Below are 18,712 nucleotides of genomic sequence, written 5' to 3' on the forward strand. Positions count from 1 at the left end.
GCGTGCGCGCTGTGTGTGTGTGTGTGTATCTGTGTGTACGTGTGTGTGTGTGTGTGTGTGTGCGTCCTGTGTGTGTGTGTGTGGTGTGTGTGTGTGTGTTTCCTCTAACCTCTTCGTCTTCCTCTCTGTCTGATCATCACATTTCTCTTTTGTCTCTAAAGTAACGACGTCGCTCTGAGAAGTGAAACTACTGTGAGTACTTTTATTGTTATATCTCTATATTTATACATATATATTTATACATATATATATATGTGTGTGTGTGTGTGTGTGTGTGTTGGTGGGTTACACAGACGTACATGTTGAAAACAAAGACGATAGAGAAGCTGCTGCTTTATAAAATTAAGACATTTAATCAAAACTGAGTCCATAAACACTAATCTGTGATATTTATATTCTTATTTCAGTAATCTGTGATTTTTATATTCTTATTTCACTAATCTGTGATATTTATATTCTTATTTCACTAATCTATGATATCTATATTCTTATTTCACTAATCTGTGATATTTATATTCTTAGTTCACTAATCTGTGATATTTATATTCTTATTTAACTAATCTTTGATATGTATATTCTTATTTCACTAATCTGTGATATCTATATTCTTATTTCATTAATCTGTGATATTTATATTCTTATTTCACTAATCTGTGATATGTATATTCTTATTCGTCCTTTTTATTTAAATTGGGTGATTTTGTATTTCCTGAGCTGTAAAAATGTCAAAGTGTGCGTTCAGATAATTCTTCATATTATTTTTGACTGATTAAACATTTACTCTATATTTAATGCTTCCTTACGATCTGATGCATGCTTTAATTTATTTTTTCCTTCCTTACTTTTTTTACTTTTTTTTTCTTGTCAAACTGTAAAACAAAAACCGAAATAAAATACTAAATACCAAAAATAAAAGTGTGTATGCTCCACCGGATAGATGTTTACAAAAGTTAAGATTACATATAATAAATAAATAAACTTTCAGATAGAAACCCATAAATGTGAAGGAGGTCTTTGATCTCCTTTGACTTTACTTTGTATTTTTAATCCCTATAAAGTATATCTCCAAAAAAATGGAAAAGAAGGATTTATGCACAACAAAGTGCTTTATTAACAAAGTGTGAGAGTTTCCAGAACATTAGAAATTTACATGAATCTTCAGATTATGATAATAATAATAATGTCAGCCGGCATGTTGTCTTATGTTTTGCCTTTGATGAACACAAGTGGAACAATTGGTGCTCGTGAATGTCAGATAATATATTTAATGTATTTTTGTTGTTGTGCGATTTGAAAAAAAAAGGCAGATTTTGTTCTGGATTATTTTAATCTGAATCGTGGGAAAAGAACACTTAAAAAAACAGTTTATTTTAATGCCTTTGTTTCCATAAATGAGGAAGTTTTGCTTCAGTTTGCAGCGTTTCGAGCTTCTTGTTACGTCGATTTATCATCCTGATGCTGAGTAACATGAGGTCAAGCTAACGTCAAGCTAACGTCAAGCTAACGCAACCACCAATAATCATGAACTCAAACTACTTTTAACAGCTCAAATCCCTGGACTGCTCTTGATTCAATGTGAACCACGTCATCCTCAAATAAAACCTGATGTTAGTGGCCAGAAGCTCATGAAACCGCCTCATGGTTGTTATTTACACGTCTGAGCAGAAAGAGATGAAACGTCTGCACCAATGAGGGTTTTTACTCGAGCAGACATAACGAGGTCATCACATGACCCCTACATAACGAGGTCATCACATGACCCCTACATAAAGAGGTCATCCCATGACCTCTACTTGATCCTGTAGCGTGGAGCGTGTCATGTAATATTTATAATTGGAGGGGCGGATGATCCTCTCCATGAGGGTTTGTGAGGCTGCGTCTGACCTCGGAGGTCACGCTCGAGGCTCCGTTGAGGGGCGACGTCACTGCGGTTGCCATGGTGATGAATCCCGCTGACTCTCTGTCTCCTATCGGACCACCGGCCAATTATCAGAAGTGAAATACACACTATGGTTCAAAAGTTTGGGGTCACCCTGACAGTTTGGTGTTTTCCATGAAAACTCACTTTTATTTATCAAATGAATATAAAATCTAGTCAAGACGTCGAGGAGGTTATAAATAATGATGTTTATAGTAAATATTAATGTAGTTCTTCTTGTGGCTCAAAGGAAGGCCAGTTTTATAGCTCCTCTCAGCAGCATAACTGTTTTCAGCTGCGCTCACTGAAAAAGGGTTTTAAGGGTTTTCGACCCCTCCGCTCGTCTTCTAAGGCGATAACACAATGTACCACTAGAACACTGGAGATGGGTCTCTACACACCTCTGGAGAGACTTCACTAACACCAGAGAATAGTCACTACCACATTAACTATGGAGAGAATTATGATTCATTTAATGTTATCTTCAAAAACAGTGCTTTGAAGAATAAGAACATTTCTACGTGAGCCCAAACTTCTGCCTCTATGGGAGATTTTGGCCACCATTTTGGCTAACACATTCACATTTCTCCGTTTTATTAAATTGTTGAAAAATTAAAAAATATATCTGGCGAGCAACATCCAATATTCTATTGTTTTGTTTTTCATGAACCTTAACTCTAAATGATGGTCATCAAACACACGAAATGAACACGGTAAACATTATAGCTGCTAAACGTGTTGACATGCTAGCATGACGATGTTAGCATTTGGCTAGGTGAAGTTGCTCAGAGCTGCTAGCATGGAGGTAAAGTTATAGTCTTGTTATACCAGAGCTACCAACTCTCACGGTTTCGCCGTGTGACACACGCTTTTGCATGTTTTCACACTCTCACGTCACACAACCAATTTCTCACGGCAAAAGAAATTCTGATTTTGGGCCGAGGCGCGTTGGTTTCTTTTCAAACTCCGCGACGATAGATGGCGCTAAGGAGCGCATCTATAAACCTATTCGCTGCATAGACATCCTATTTACCCCAAAGAGTCCCGGAGTCAGCAACAGAAGAAGATTTTCAAACAGACACAACGAGCAGAGACTACGGTGTGTTAATGCAGGGCTCTCAAGTGTCACGCATTGAGCGTGACAGTCACGCATTTCGGTCTTACGTCACGCACTCCCGCCACACATCGTATTTCTCACGCTGAAAAAACTCTCTGCTATTTAATGTTTTAATGTGCCGCAGCGCGCCAACATGAGCCGCGCTGCCCTCACCGTGGAGGAATCAAGCGCTCCCCTGGAGTTCTGCTGTGAGGAGCCACTTATCAGCCATCAAAAAAAAGAAATGGGCTACACAATAGCCAATCAGAAAAAAAACGTATCTGTTGTATCTGGGTAAGATTTAATCCAGCAACCAATGAAAATAAAGCATCCTGGATAGATATGTCACTCTTGCCTGTCTTCAAAACGTAAGAGCCCTGTTAATGACATGTGGTTCAATTAAGTTCTCACTCTCTTAAACTTTACATTTTTAAATAATGTGTTGTGTTTGTGCGTGTGATTTTGTGTGGTGATGTAAACTCAGCTGTCATAACAAGCAGCAGGAGAGCACCTTGTTAACCTCTTGGTATCCTGCATGCTCAAAACATCATCGCATTGTTTATTAAGGCTGCCCACAGAGCATTTATCACTTTATTTGCAGGCCTAGGAAAAGGACCCTCTCAAAAATTTTCCAAACAGCACATTGAACAAGTAAGATGTATTATAAAGAATTTAACATAAAGACAGGACATTTGTGCAATAGAATTAGGCATGTTTTTGTAAATGAGAGTAGTTTTTAAAAAACATTTAAATTCTTTAAGGTAGCAAAGATGCCTCGTAAAAGACCTTTGCCAGGCCAGAATGCAGGGTACAACATGGGTACAACATGGGTACAACATGGGTACAACATGGGGACAACATGGGTACAACGCCACATTAATTCAAATTTCCTGATATTTGAGCCACCAACGTGTGTGGCTGCGTGCGCGGCAACATTTTGGTCACCCCTGACAAAATCTCACTCCAAGGTTTTTTGAAAAGTTGGCAGCTCTGGTTATACTTTAAGTACATTTAGTTGCTATGACTTTACTTCAATGTATTTCTACGAGTGACTTGAGTGACTTTATCACATAACTATTTGACTTCACTTGGAGTTTTCACTTCTCTGCAAACACTGATATATTTAACTTTAGTTTAGCATTTAATGACATTAAATCCCACGTGAGGGGTCTCCGATGACCTGAACCACGGAGGAAGAGTTCACCTCGTCTTCTCTCTGGAAAACAAACACGTCGACGTTGGCGTGTCACTCGTCCTCCGCTTGTTGAAAACAGAGCGACTCACTTTTCTTTTTCCACGACTCACGGGGTCGCCGTCTGCAACGCATTATTTGCAAAAGTTTGTTTTTATGCACAATAAAGATCATTTTACATCGCGTTTCGCTCAGTTCCGTGATTTTAAAGCATCTTTTGAGTCGGAAAACAAGATGACGCAACCCTTTGTGGTCTGATGCCGCTGTGTCGCGCCTCGTGTTGTGTTCATAACAAGTCGAGTAGAAAAGCCCGTAGAAAGGAGATTTAGAAAAGAACACGAGCAAAAAAGTTTTTACAGGTTTTTTATTTCTATTTATTTATATGTGTTTCTTGGTGTTTCTATTAGTTTCTATTTCTATTTTAGTTCAAATCTTTTTCCTACTTTTTTTCAAATTTTCTTCATACTTCTTTTAATTTTTCTTATATATATTGATTTTTTAGATGTTATGAAAATTCTCAAATTCTCACATATGAGAAGTTGGAACCAAATGTTGGCTAAATGTCTAATAAATGACTTAATTACATCATAAAAATAATAATATTAAGTTATGTTAGTAATGACATTGTCTGTAACTAATCAATAAAACAACGGTAAATATCTTGGAAGCACAACTAAATATAACCGTAACACAACAACAACAACAACGAGAACCTAAACAAAGTATTTTAAGGAAGTTTATTGTCTATGAAAGTGAATGAAGTGCAGCAGCAACAGGTAAAAACATTAAGACATTCTTATTCAAAACAAGACATCAAAGAAAATATATATATATAAAAAATAAAAAATAAAAATCGAAACCAATAGAAACAACAAGAAAAACATCTAAATAAATATTTATAAAAAATAAATAAACAAAAATTGGAAAAAAATAAGAACAAAATTGAAATATAAAGAAAATGGACTAAAATAGAAAAATATATAATATATTAAGAGTCACCTAAATTGAACTCTACTGAAATATCTTTAATGAACCAGAAGGGGATGAGGTCCCAGTTGGTCCGTAGAAGGTTGCAGGTGAGTCCACGTGGTCGGCCTGGAGGTCTTTGTTGTGGGGCCTGGAGGTCTTTGTTGTGGGGGCTGGAGGTCTTTGTTGTGGGGCCCTGTGTGTCTTGTGGCATCCAGTGGGGGTCCACTGTGGCTGTGGGCATCGACGCCGCGCCGTAGCCAGGAAGCTGAGGTTTGGACTCGCTTTGTTTCTTTCTTCTTTCTACGACTTTAAATTGAAGTGTTAGATATAAAAGTTATTTGACTTTTTCAGAAAAAACTTTAAATTGTTTAGTCGATTAAATGTGGGTGGGAGCTTCTGTGACTCATGAAAATAACTTAAAACACTTAAAACCTTGAGTTACGTTAAATAGTTAACCCTTGTGTTGCCTTAGGGTCATTTTGACCCGAATCAATATTACACCCTCCCCCCGCCTTAGGATTAATTTGACCCCATTCAATGTTTAATGTCGGTGTTCTTTCGGTAGTCAACAAACAAACATAAAGTGCCTCACACTTAAACTTGGAAAACAATATTAATTCTAATAATTTTCTGGAGGTTTTAATTGCTGGCGTCAAATTGAACCCAAAGGGTAAAATATGTTAGTAAATATAAAGGTAACAGGAGGGTGAAACATTGAATCGGGTCAAAATGACCCAAAGGCGGGGGGAGGGTGTAATATTGAGTCGGGTCAAAATGACCCTAAGGCAACACAAGGGTTAAATGGTTGATTAATCTTTTCCATAACTCATCATTTCAACAAAACAGGGAATATCTCAGACTTTTTAACTTCCATAAAGAAGAAAACATAAAGAAACCCCCATCGACGTGCGTCTGCATATTGAGACGATCACAAAGGAAAGCGTACAACCGTCTCTGAAGCAGAGGAACGTTCTAGAAGCCAAAACAACACCTGCTCAACGGAAGAAGAGCAGGAAGCTGCCGCGAGGGCGGACTGCAGCTTCCTGTTGTGGCTTCTTGTCACCGGCGTGTTCGTCTGCAGCGCCGCCGCGTGCTAACACATCCTCGTGATGTCTGAGGCCCTCACAGTCCGAGTAGAGCTGACGAGCCTCACGAGGAGAAAGAGGAGAAGACTGGGGAGGCTCCCGGTGATAAACTCTTCACATTGAATGTTGTACATGTTCTCAAACTGTATTTCCATGAAGATCCTAATTAGTAATTCAGTAGATGAGAAATTGTGTTTAATGAGCAGACAGTGGAGGGGAGGTTGGGGCTAAAATGCTGAAAGGCTAGGAGTCCCATTATGCTTTTGAAATAGCATATTCTTCATAGATAAAAAAGAATATGACATTTAAATATGAATGTAATTTTATTGATTTATTTCCGTTTATATTTATTTATTTATTTCCATATATTTTCATTAATTTTCAATCATTTAATTTGGTTTCTAATTATTTCTATATATATATATATATATATATCTTTCTTTTTCTATTTGTATAGAAATAGATAGAATTACATTTACATTTATTTCTATTAATTTTTAAATGTCTTGTTCCTTTATTTATCTCTCTAATTAACTTCCACCATCTACACATCCATGGGAGGTCGAGGCTAAAAGGCTGAAAGGTCAGAGGTCACAGGCTGTGACCGTAGGCACAGGAATAGCGTGTTCCTAAAAACGTTTTTAATGTTGCCTCAACGCTTTGCCTTTTTATCTCCGTCTCCGCCTCCAGCTCTGCTCTCCCCGGTCGTCACCATGTCCCTCGACCCGGCGGCCGACCTTCCGTTCTACTACGGCAGCGTGAGCCGGGCGGAGGCCGAGCGGCACCTGAAGCTGGCCGGCATGGCCGACGGGCTCTTCCTGCTGCGGCGCTGCCTGCGCAGCCTGGGCGGCTACGTGCTGTCCGCCGTGTGGAGCCTGCAGTTCCACCACTACCCCGTGGAGAAGCGACTCGACGGGACATACTGCCTGTCGGGGGGGAGGCCTCACTGCGGCCCCGCGGAGCTCTGCGAGTTCTACGGCAGGGACCCCGACGGGCTGGCGGGCGCCCTGAGGAAACCCTGCCGGCGCTCCCCGGACGCCGCGGTGCGCGCCGGTGTGTTCGACAGCCTGAGAGACAACATGCTGCGGGAGTACGTGAAGCAGACCTGGAACCTGGAGGTGAGGCCGTAGTGCTCTGTGTAGTACGACCCCGTAGTGTACGACCCCGTAGTGCCCTCTGTAGTACGACCCCGTAGTGTACGACCCCGTAGTGCCCTCTGTAGTACGACCCCGTAGTGTACGACCCCGTAGTGCCCTCTGTAGTACGACCCCGTAGTGTACGACCCCGTAGTGTACGACCCCGTAGTGCCCTCTGTAGTACGACCCCGTAGTGTACGACCCCGTAGTGCCCTCTGTAGTACGACCCCGTAGTGTACGACACCGTAGTGTACGACCCCGTAGTGCTCTCTGTAGTACGACCCCGTAGTGCCCTCTGTAGTACGACCCCGTAGTGCCCTCTGTAGTACGACCCCGTAGTGTACGACCCCGTAGTGCCCTCTGTAGTACGACCCCGTAGTGCCCTCTGTAGTACAACCCCGTAGTGTACGACCCCGTAGTGCCCTCTGTAGTACGACCCCGTAGTGTACGACCCGTGAGTGTACGACCCGTAGTGCCCTCTGTAGTACGACCCGTAGTGTACGACCCGTAGTGCCCTCTGTAGTACGACCCGTAGTGTACGACACCGTAGTGTACGACCCCGTAGTGCCCTCTGTAGTACGACCCCGTAGTGTACGACCCCGTAGTGCCCTCTGTAGTACGACACCGTAGTGTACGACCCCGTAGTGCTCTCTGTAGTACGACCCCGTAGTGCCCTCTGTAGTACGACCCCGTAGTGCCCTCTGTAGTACGACCCCGTAGTGTACGACCCCGTAGTGCCCTCTGTAGTACGACCCCGTAGTGTACGACCCCGTAGTGCCCTCTGTAGTACGACCCCGTAGTGTACGACCCCGTAGTGTACGACCCCGTAGTGCCCTCTGTAGTACGACCCCGTAGTGCTCTCTGTAGTACGACCCCGTAGTGTACGACCCCGTAGTGCTCTCTGTAGTACGACCCCGTAGTGTACGACCCCGTAGTGCCCTCTGTAGTACGACCCCGTAGTGTACGACCCCGTAGTGCTCTCTGTAGTACGACCCCGTAGTGCCCTCTGTAGTACGACCCCGTAGTGTACGACCCCGTAGTGCCCTCTGTAGTACGACCCCGTAGTGTACGACCCCGTAGTGCCCTCTGTAGTACGACCCCGTAGTGTACGACCCCGTAGTGCCCTCTGTAGTACGACCCCGTAGTGTACGACCCCGTAGTGCCCTCTGTAGTACGACCCCGTAGTGCTCTCTGTAGTACACTCTTACAGACTTTGCTGAATGCATTTGTGCATCTTTGGATCTTGAACCATGCAAAAATATATATATTTTAAATGTGTGTTATTATTTATATGTATTTAATTTATTACTTTATTGTGATCTGTCTGGTTCCTCATGAGCTGCTCAGGGAGAAGCCATGGAGCAGGCCATCATCAGCCAGGCTCCTCAGCTCGAGAAGCTGATCGCCACCACGGCCCACGAGAAGATGCCCTGGTACCACGGCCGAGTCGCCCGGCAGGAAGCGGTACGCCGGCTTCACTCCGGAGCGCAGCCGGACGGAAAGTTCCTGTAAGTGGCTCGAGGTGACGTGTGTTTTGGATGGGAAAGTTCAAAGGTCAATGTTTTTTTATTTTTAAAGCAACTCTGTTTTGTTGTTGTTGTTCCTCAGAGTGAGAGACAGACAGGAGTCGGGTAGCTTCGCTCTCTCCATGGTGTACGGGAAGACCGTGTACCACTACCAAATCCTCCTGGACAAGTCGGGGAAACACTCGATGCCGGAGGGAACCAAGTTTGACACCATCTGGCAGGTCGGCCCTCCGCCATCGAGCTCCTTCTCTTCTCGCGTTATCTCGTGGTTACGTTGAAGTTGAAGGATGGCCTTAAAACAAGAGTTTCTTTTGAGGCACATCCACTACACTGTGTTTTTCATGAGCTCATTCAGTGAGACTTAGGAGGCCTCGGTGTTCCACTGAGCGACTGAGAAGGTCTTTAGAGACTTAGGATGCCTCGGTGTTCCACTGAGCGACTTTAGAGAGACTTAGGAGGCCTCGTTGTTCCACTGAGCGACTTTAGAGAGACTTAGGATGCCTCGGTGTTCCACTGAGCGACTTTAGAGAGACTTAGGAGGCCTCGGTGTTCCACTGAGCGACTTTAGAGAGACTTAGGAGGCCTCGTTGTTCCACTGAGCGTCTTTAGAGAGACTTAGGAGGCCTCGGTGTTCCACTGAGCGACTTTAGAGAGACTTAGGAGGCCTCGTTGTTCCACTGAGCGACTTTAGAGAGACTTAGGATGCCTCGGTGTTCCACTGAGCGACTTTAGAGAGACTTAGGAGGCCTCGGTGTTCCACTGAGCGACTTTAGAGAGACTTAGGAGGCCTCGTTGTTCCACTGAGCGTCTTTAGAGAGACTTAGGAGGCCTCGGTGTTCCACTGAGCGACTTTAGAGAGACTTAGGAGGCCTCGTTGTTCCACTGAGCGTCTTTAGAGACTTAGGATGCCTCGGTGTTCTACTGAGCGACTTTAGAGAGACTTAGGAGGCCTCTGTGTTCCACTGAGCGACTTTAGAGGGACTTAGGAGGCCTCGTTGTTCCACTGAGCGACTTTAGAGAGACTTAGGAGGCCTCTGTGTTCCACTGAGCGACTTTAGAGGGACTTAGGAGGCCTCGGTGTTCCACTGAGCGACTTTAGAGAGACTTAGGAGGCCTCGTTGTTCCACTGAGCGTCTTTAGAGTGACTTAGGAGGCCTCGGTGTTCCACTGAGCGTCTTTAGAGAGACTTAGGATGCCTCGGTGTTCCACTGAACGACTTTAGAGAGACTTAGGAGGCCTCGGTGTTCCACTGAGCGACTTTAGAGAGACTTAGGAGGCCTCGTTGTTCCACTGAGCGTCTTTAGAGAGACTTAGGAGGCCTCGGTGTTCCACTGAGCGACTTTAGAGAGACTTAGGAGGCCTCGTTGTTCCACTGAGCGACTTTAGAGAGACTTAGGATGCCTCGTTGTTCCACTGAGCGTCTTTAGAGAGACTTAGGAGGCCTCGGTGTTCCACTGAGCGACTTTAGAGAGACTTAGGAGGCCTCTGTGTTCCACTGAGCGACTTTAGAGGGACTTAGGAGGCCTCGTTGTTCCACTGAGCGACTTTAGAGAGACTTAGGAGGCCTCTGTGTTCCACTGAGCGACTTTAGAGGGACTTAGGAGGCCTCGGTGTTCCACTGAGCGACTTTAGAGAGACTTAGGATGCCTCGGTGTTCCACTGAGCGACTTTAGAGTGACTTAGGAGGCCTCGGTGTTCCACTGAGCGTCTTTAGAGAGACTTAGGATGCCTCGGTGTTCCACTGAACGACTGAGAAGGCCTTCTGAGAGACTCAGGTTTGTTCGTGGGTGTGTTTCTTGTCTGTTGTGTCTGCTTCTTGTCTGTATGACTTGTTGGTGGCATACGAGTCCCCCATGTGGATTAATAAAGTGCTCTATCTCTCTTCTTTGCCCTAACACGTGTTTTTATGTCCATCTCTCCAGCTGGTGGAGTACCTGAAGATGAAAGCTGACGGCCTGGTGACTCATCTCGGAGAGGCTTGTGTTAACGGGAAAGCTGCTGCAAGTACTGAACCTCTTGTTTCTCTCTACATTATTCACTCACATATGAGTTTCCTGTTTTCTTTGAAACATTCAAAATGGTCTTAACACCTCCGACTGGAATAGTTTGTTAAAGTCCGATGTTCTGATCTTTCAGAGACACCCAGCCTTCCTGGACCTGTGAGTACTGACGACATCCTGCTCTGTTGAAGGGACTCTTTCTTTCTCTGAGATTCATTTGAACGTTTCTGTTTCAGAGGCGGACCAATGGATACACAGCGCCCCCTCAAGGTCAGACCCTGAAGTGCAGGCAGACACACACACACACAGATTGACCTAAACGGAAGAAGAAAGTAGGCTACATAAAAACAGCAAAACACTAAATTATACAATCGGTGGGTTCGGGGTAGGAAATATTCAGATTACTTTACTTTACTAAAGTTAGTAATATGGCAATTTCAAAATACTCAAAGGAGAAGACTTTCATTTAAAATCTCACTTAAGTAAAAAGTACAAAAGTTTGAAGAAGTTCAAACTGTGTCAAAAGTAAATTATATTATAGTATAATAACACAACAACATTATAAAGTATAACATATTATATATTGTTATTTATGGTTTGTAACAATGCAGATTCATGAATTAAGAAAAGTATAAGTAAAGTATTCAGTAACGTCAAAAGTAAATCCTGAAGCAAAGTACACGTACCTGAAAACTGTAAGTACTTTACACAAGTACACACTATCACTGGAGTGTTTCTCCCTTTGTTTAACAGCAGAGACAGAAACATCTGTGTTTGTTGTGTTTGCACCTCGATGCTCGTCAGCGTTTTCACAGCCGTCCTCCATGTCTCCTGCAGAGCGCGAGCTTCTGCCCATGGACTGCGACGGGTTCAACCCGTACCACAACCCCAGCGAAGGGAGGAGGTTCCACATCCAGAGGAGCCGGCTGCTCATCGACGAGGTGGAGCTCGGCTCCGGGAACTTTGGCTGCGTCAAGAAAGGAGTCCTGATGACCGAGTCGTGAGGACCGGACCGTCTCCAGAACATCAAGTCTGGCCTCCAGACGCCAGACGTTCGACCTAAAACTATCGTTCTGTGTTCCTCCCTCCTCTCAGGGGCCAGATCGACGTGGCCGTCAAAGTCCTGAAGAACGACAACGAGACGCTGGTGAGGGAGGAGATGCTGAGGGAGGCGGAGATCATGCACCAGCTGAGCAACCCCTTCATCGTGCGCATGCTGGGCCTGTGCCACGCCGAGAGCCTCATGCTGGTCATGGAGATGGCCGCCGCCGGGCCGCTCAACAAGTACCTGTCCTCCAACAAGTCAGTTACACTTTCATCACAAACACCGTCACTGTGTTTGACCCACCAGGGACACGTCACTGTGTCTGACCCACCAGGGACACGTCACTGTGTCTGACCCACCAGGGACACGTCACTGTGTTTGACCCACCAGGGACACGTCACTGTGTCTGACCCACCAGGGACACGTCACTGTGTCTGACCCACCAGGGACACGTCACTGTGTTTCTGACCCACCAGGGACACGTCACTGTGTTTCTGACCCACCAGGGACACGTCACTGTATTTCTGACCCACCAGGGACACGTCACTGTGTTTGACCCACCAGGAACACGTCACTGTGTTTCTGACCCACCAGGGACACATCACTGTGTTTGACCCACCAGGAACACGTCACTGTGTTTGACCCACCAGGGACACGTCACTGTGTTTGACCCACCAGGGACACGTCACTGTGTTTCTGACCCACCAGGGACACGTCACTGTATTTCTGACCCACCAGGGACACGTCACTGTGTTTGACCCACCAGGGATACGTCACTGTGTTTGACCCACCAGGGACACGTCACTGTGTTTCTGACCCACCAGGGACACGTCACTGTGTTTGACCCACCAGGGACACGTCACTGTGTTTGACCCACCAGGGACACGTCACTGTATTTCTGACCCACCAGGGACACGTCACTGTGTTTGACCCACCAGGGACACGTCACTGTGTTTGACCCACCAGGGACACGTCACTGTATTTCTGACCCACCAGGGACACGTCACTGTGTTTGACCCACCAGGGACACGTCACTGTATTTCTGACCCACCAGGGACACCGTCACCGTGGAGAACATCATGGGCCTGATGCACCAGGTGTCGATGGGCATGAAGTATCTGGAGGAGAAGAACTTTGTGCACAGAGACCTGGCGGCTCGTAACGTTCTGCTGGTCAAAAAACAGTTTGCCAAAATCAGTGACTTTGGGCTCTCCAAGGCCCTCGGGGTCGACGACAACTATTACAAGGTATGTCAAGCATATCTTCAATTAATTGCTATATTAGATGTCAACAATAGATGTCATGTGACCAGATGAACAATAGATGTCATGTGACCAGATGAACAATAGATGTCATGTGACCAGATGAACAATAGATGTCATGTGACTAGATGAACAATAGATGTCATGTGACCAGATGAACAATCGATGTCACGTGACCAGATGAACAATAGATGTCACGTGACCAGATGAACAATAGATGTAATGTGACTAGATGAACAATAGATGTCATGTGACTAGATGAACAATAGATGTCATGTGACCAGGTGAACAATAGATGTCACGTGACCAGATGAACAATAGATGTCATGTGACCAGATGAACAATAGATGTCATGTGACCAGATGATCAATAGATGTCATGTGACCAGATGAACAATAGATGTCATGTGACCAGATGAACAATAGATGTCATGTGACTAGATGAACAATAGATGTCATGTGACCAGATGAACAATAGATGTCACGTGACCAGATGAACAATAGATGTCACGTGACCAGATGAACAATAGATGTCATGTGACCAGATGAACAATAGATGTCATGTGACCAGATGAACAATAGATGTCATGTGACCAGATGAACAATAGATGTCACGTGACCAGATGAACAATAGATGTCATGTGACCAGATGAACAATAGATGTCATGTGACCAGATGAACAATAGATGTCATGTGACCAGGTGAACAATAGATGTCATGTGACCAGATGAACAATAGATGTCATGTGACTAGATGAACAATAGATGTCATGTGACCAGATGAACAATCGATGTCACGTGACCAGATGAACAATAGATGTCATGTGACCAGATGAACAATAGATGTCATGTGACTAGATGAACAATAGATGTCATGTGACTAGATGAACAATAGATGTCATGTGACCAGGTGAACAATAGATGTCACGTGACCAGATGAACAATAGATGTCATGTGACCAGATGAACAATAGATGTCATGTGACTAGATGAACAATAGATGTGATGTGACCAGATGAACAATCGATGTCATGTGACCAGATGAACAATAGATGTCACGTGACCAGATGAACAATAGATGTCACGTGACCAGATGAACAATAGATGTCATGTGACCAGATGAACAATAGATGTCATGTGACCAGATGAACAATAGATGTCACGTGACCAGATGAACAATAGATGTCATGTGACCAGATGAACAATAGATGTCATGTGACCAGATGAACAATAGATGTCATGTGACCAGATGAACAATAGATGTCATGTGACCAGATGAACAATAGATGTCATGTGACCAGATGAACAATAGATGTCACGTGACCAGATGAACAATAGATGTCATGTGACCAGATGAACAATAGATGTCATGTGACCAGATGAACAATAGATGTCATGTGACCAGATGAACAATAGATGTCATGTGACCAGATGAACAATAGATGTCACGTGACCAGATGAACAATAGATGTCATGTGACCAGATGAACAATAGATGTCATGTGACCAGATGAACAATAGATGTCATGTGACCAGATGAACAATAGATGTCATGTGACCAGATGAACAATAGATGTCATGTGACCAGATGAACAATAGATGTCATGTGACCAGATGAACAATAGATGTCACGTGACCAGATGAACAATAGATGTCATGTGACCAGATGAACAATAGATGTCATGTGACCAGATGAACAATAGATGTCATGTGACCAGATGAACAATAGATGTCATGAGACCAGATGAACAATAGATGTCATGTGACCAGATGAACAATAGATGTCATGTGACCAGATGAACAATAGATGTCATGTGACCAGATGAACAATAGATGTCATGTGACCAGATGAACAATAGATGTCATGAGACCAGATGAACAATAGATGTCATGTGACCAGATGAACAATAGATGTCATGTGACCAGATGAACAATAGATGTCATGAGACCAGATGAACAATAGATGTCATGTGACCAGATGAACAATAGATGTCATGAGACCAGATGAACAATAGATGTCATGTGACCAGATGAACAATAGATGTCATGTGACCAGATGAACAATAGATGTCATGTGACCAGATGAACAATAGATGTCATGTGACCAGATGAACAATAGATGTCATGTGACCAGATGAACAATAGATGTCATGTGACCAGATGAACAATAGATGTCATGTGACCAGATGAACAATAGATGTCATGAGACCAGATGAACAATAGATGTCATGTGACCAGATGAACAATAGATGTCATGTGACCAGGTGAACAATAGATGTCATGTGACCAGATGAACAATAGAGGTCATGTGACCAGATGAACAATAGATGTCATGAGACCAGGTGAACAATAGATGTCATGTGACTAGATGAACAATAGATGTCATGAGACCAGATGGACAATAGATGTCATGTGACCAGGTGAACAATAGATGTCATGTGACCAGATGAACAATAGATGTCATGTGACCAGGTGAACAATAGATGTCATGTGACCAGATGAACAATAGATGTCATGTGACCAGATGAACAATATATGTCATGTGACCAGGTGAACAATAGATGTCACGTGACCAGATGAACAATAGATGTCATGAGACCAGATGAACAATAGATGTCATGTGACCAGGTGAACAATAGATGTCATGTGACCAGATGAACAATAGATGTCATGAGACCAGATGAACAATAGATGTCACGTGACCAGAGTTACAGGCTTACAACACAGTCAATGAATATGACAGAATGTATGAATAATTCGGAGTCTGGATCACGATCTAGAAAGTTCCAGGGATTCCAGACTCCGAGGGAATGATATGCGACTGAACATGTTGTATAATTCAAAAATACTTTCATTGTTTGAGAAATGTTCCCGTTGCAAACCCCAAATATAAACCTGACATGTATATGAATTAACACTCAGCATTAATTTAAATAATATAGGCCTGCTCTCTTTTTTATTTTTTTAAGGGAGTTTTAGTTTGTCTGGATTTATAGATAAATATAGAACTTGTTCATAGTTGTACATTAATATGTTAGTCAAATATAAAATAATCTTATATGGAGTGGTTACAATATGTATCGTTAATTGATAGATTATTTAATGTTACAACTAATAACTCAATAATTGCATAAAAAAATGCCCTTGAACCAATGTGGCGGCCTCCTCCGCCCATCCTCACCCCCTGGCCCCGCCCCCTCAAACACATGCTGCTGAGGTCGTGACCTCTGAAGCTGCCGTGTTGCTTCCTGTCGCGTTGTGTCCTCCAGGCTCGCACCGCCGGTAAATGGCCTCTGAAGTGGTACGCGCCGGAATGCATCAACTTCCACAAGTTCTCCAGTAAGAGTGACGTGTGGAGCTTCGGCGTGACCCTGTGGGAGGCCTTCACCTACGGGGGGAAACCCTACAAGGTGAGCCACGGCGTCCTGCAGCCAAGGCCTCCGTCGGCCGCGCTCGCCGGCTTCAATGACGGACGTGGTTGTGTCTAGAAAATGAAAGGACCGGAGGTGATGCGCTTCATCGAGGGCGGCAGCCGCATGGAGCGGCCGGCGGCGTGCCCGGAGACGACGTACGGCGTGATGAGGGAGTGCTGGACGTACAAGTAGGAACCGACCGGCTGGCTGGCGCCACGCGCCGCTGGCAAGACAAATACAACACACAATAAAGCATCACACACACACACTCATGGAAACAGGTATTATGTAATGTTTTACAAAGTGTACGTTTAAAGTCCCTCAGAGGAAGGAATGTTTAAAAAGTCAATATATGCACACAGAACCATGAAGGTGGCATCTGGAACCGACAAGGGTTCTTCAGACTGAAGAAGAACCATTTCTAACCTTTTCCTGAAAGAGTTCTTCAAAGAACCTATAAAGGTGTCTCAAAAAACTTCAACACAAGATTCTTTAAGGCACCATATCTGGTTCCACAAAGAACCTTTCACACCAGGGTTCTTCAAGGAACCATTTTCTGAAAAAGAGTTCTTCAAAGATCCTATGAAGTTGTCTCAAAGAACCTTCAACAAATGGTTCTTTAAGGCACCATATCTTGTTCCACAAAGAACCTTTTAAACCAGGGTTCTTTAAAGAACCATTTCCTTAAAGAGTTCTTCAAAGAAGAAAAAAATGGTTCTTCTTCAGTAGGTGATGGTTCTTCAGTAGGTGATGGTTCTTCGTAGAACCACAAAGCCTTTTAAAATCCATGGTTCTTTAGAGAATCCTGGTTTCAAATGTTCTAAGTAGAACCAGAAATGGTTCTTCTATGGCGTGACTCTGAAGAACCAGTTCCAGAGGGTTCCTTCATGGTTCTGTGTGTATGGAGAACATTGTTTTCCTCGGTCAGAGAAACAGAAGTAAAGACCAAAGAGCGTGTTGATAAGTTACGTTTGAGGTTCCCTCAGACTCGTTGGGATCGCCTTCCTCTCGCCGTGACCTTCCACCGCCGCTCTGCTCCTCCTCCCTCGCCAGGCACGACGAGCGTCCTGACTTCAGGACGGTGGAGGAGGCCATGAGGTCTCACTACTACTCCATGTCCAGCCGGGCCGAGCCCGAGGGAGCCGGGGAGTCCCCGCAGTAGACAAGGATCATTCTGTCTGCTGCACAAAGCGTCTTTCAGCCGGCGCCGGAACAAAGAGCTCCTCATGAGCTCCGAGTTCTGCTGCAGGGAAACGACCTGAAGGAGATCTGAGAACCGGAATGAAGTCTGTCTGCATGGGAGGAACATCTAGATCTGTCTGTCTGTCTGTCTCTATCCATCCATCCATCCATCCATTCATCTATCCATCTATCCATCAATCTATCTATCTATCTATCTATCTATCTATCTATCTATCTCTATCTCTATCTATCTCTCTCTCTCTCTCTCTCTCTATCTATCATGGTTTGAATATTTAGAGTCATCCTCCCTGTAATTGGAGTATCTGGATCATGTAAAAGTGTTTTTCTTTTTTTAGGCCAAACCAAATATAAGTAGAAATAAACTGATGGACCTGTCGACACTTTATTGATTTTCTTTTAACATTCCTTGTGAAGTCAGTGATCAAAGATACGATTTGGTGAAAGAAACGTTTCTACATTTCAAGAAGAAATAAATATACATGTTTTTGTGTAGGACCAGTAAAGAATACAAAGTACAATCAGTAAAGAATAAAAAGGGCAATATGTAATTAAATATATTTTGTTATATTTGTATTACATATTAATATATATCAATACATATTTTTGAAATATTTGTATTACATATTCATATATTAATAAATATTTTTGAAATATTTGTTTTACATATTCATATATATTAATAAATATGTGTACAATATATTTATTACATATTAATTTTAAATAATATACAGGACTTTAAAGACAGACTCCCATCAACTTACAGTCACGTGCTGTTCAGAGGAAGTGCTCGTGAGTTGCCGGGCAGCAACTGAAGGGCACGAGGAACCCGGAAGTTGATGGATTAGTCAAAAATAACGGCGTAAGGTTTTTA

At 43.7% G+C, this 18,712-nt stretch overlaps 1 protein-coding gene across 2 annotated transcripts; it reads left to right on the plus strand.

Moving 5' to 3' along the window:
- On the plus strand, nt 1-18,217 carry LOC130194061 (tyrosine-protein kinase ZAP-70). 2 transcript variants are annotated; one of them, XM_056414943.1, is made up of 13 exons: nt 1-192; nt 6,951-7,378; nt 8,744-8,904; nt 9,005-9,143; nt 10,845-10,926; nt 11,059-11,081; nt 11,159-11,192; nt 11,760-11,922; nt 12,018-12,224; nt 13,022-13,214; nt 16,495-16,635; nt 16,714-16,826; nt 17,692-18,217. In XM_056414943.1, exons 2-13 carry the CDS (start codon nt 6,974-6,976, stop codon nt 17,798-17,800), a joined length of 1,770 nt encoding a protein of 589 aa, XP_056270918.1. In that variant the 5' UTR covers nt 1-192; nt 6,951-6,973; the 3' UTR covers nt 17,801-18,217. The 2 variants fall into 2 exon arrangements, with proteins under 2 accessions (XP_056270918.1, XP_056270916.1); XM_056414941.1 differs by lacking the exon at nt 1-192 and having other exon boundaries at nt 6,751-7,378.
- The last annotated feature ends 495 nt before the right edge of the window (nt 18,218-18,712 follow it).

Source organism: Pseudoliparis swirei, chromosome 5 (assembly GCF_029220125.1).
Source record: "Pseudoliparis swirei isolate HS2019 ecotype Mariana Trench chromosome 5, NWPU_hadal_v1, whole genome shotgun sequence".
Lineage (NCBI taxonomy): Eukaryota > Metazoa > Chordata > Actinopteri > Perciformes > Liparidae > Pseudoliparis > Pseudoliparis swirei.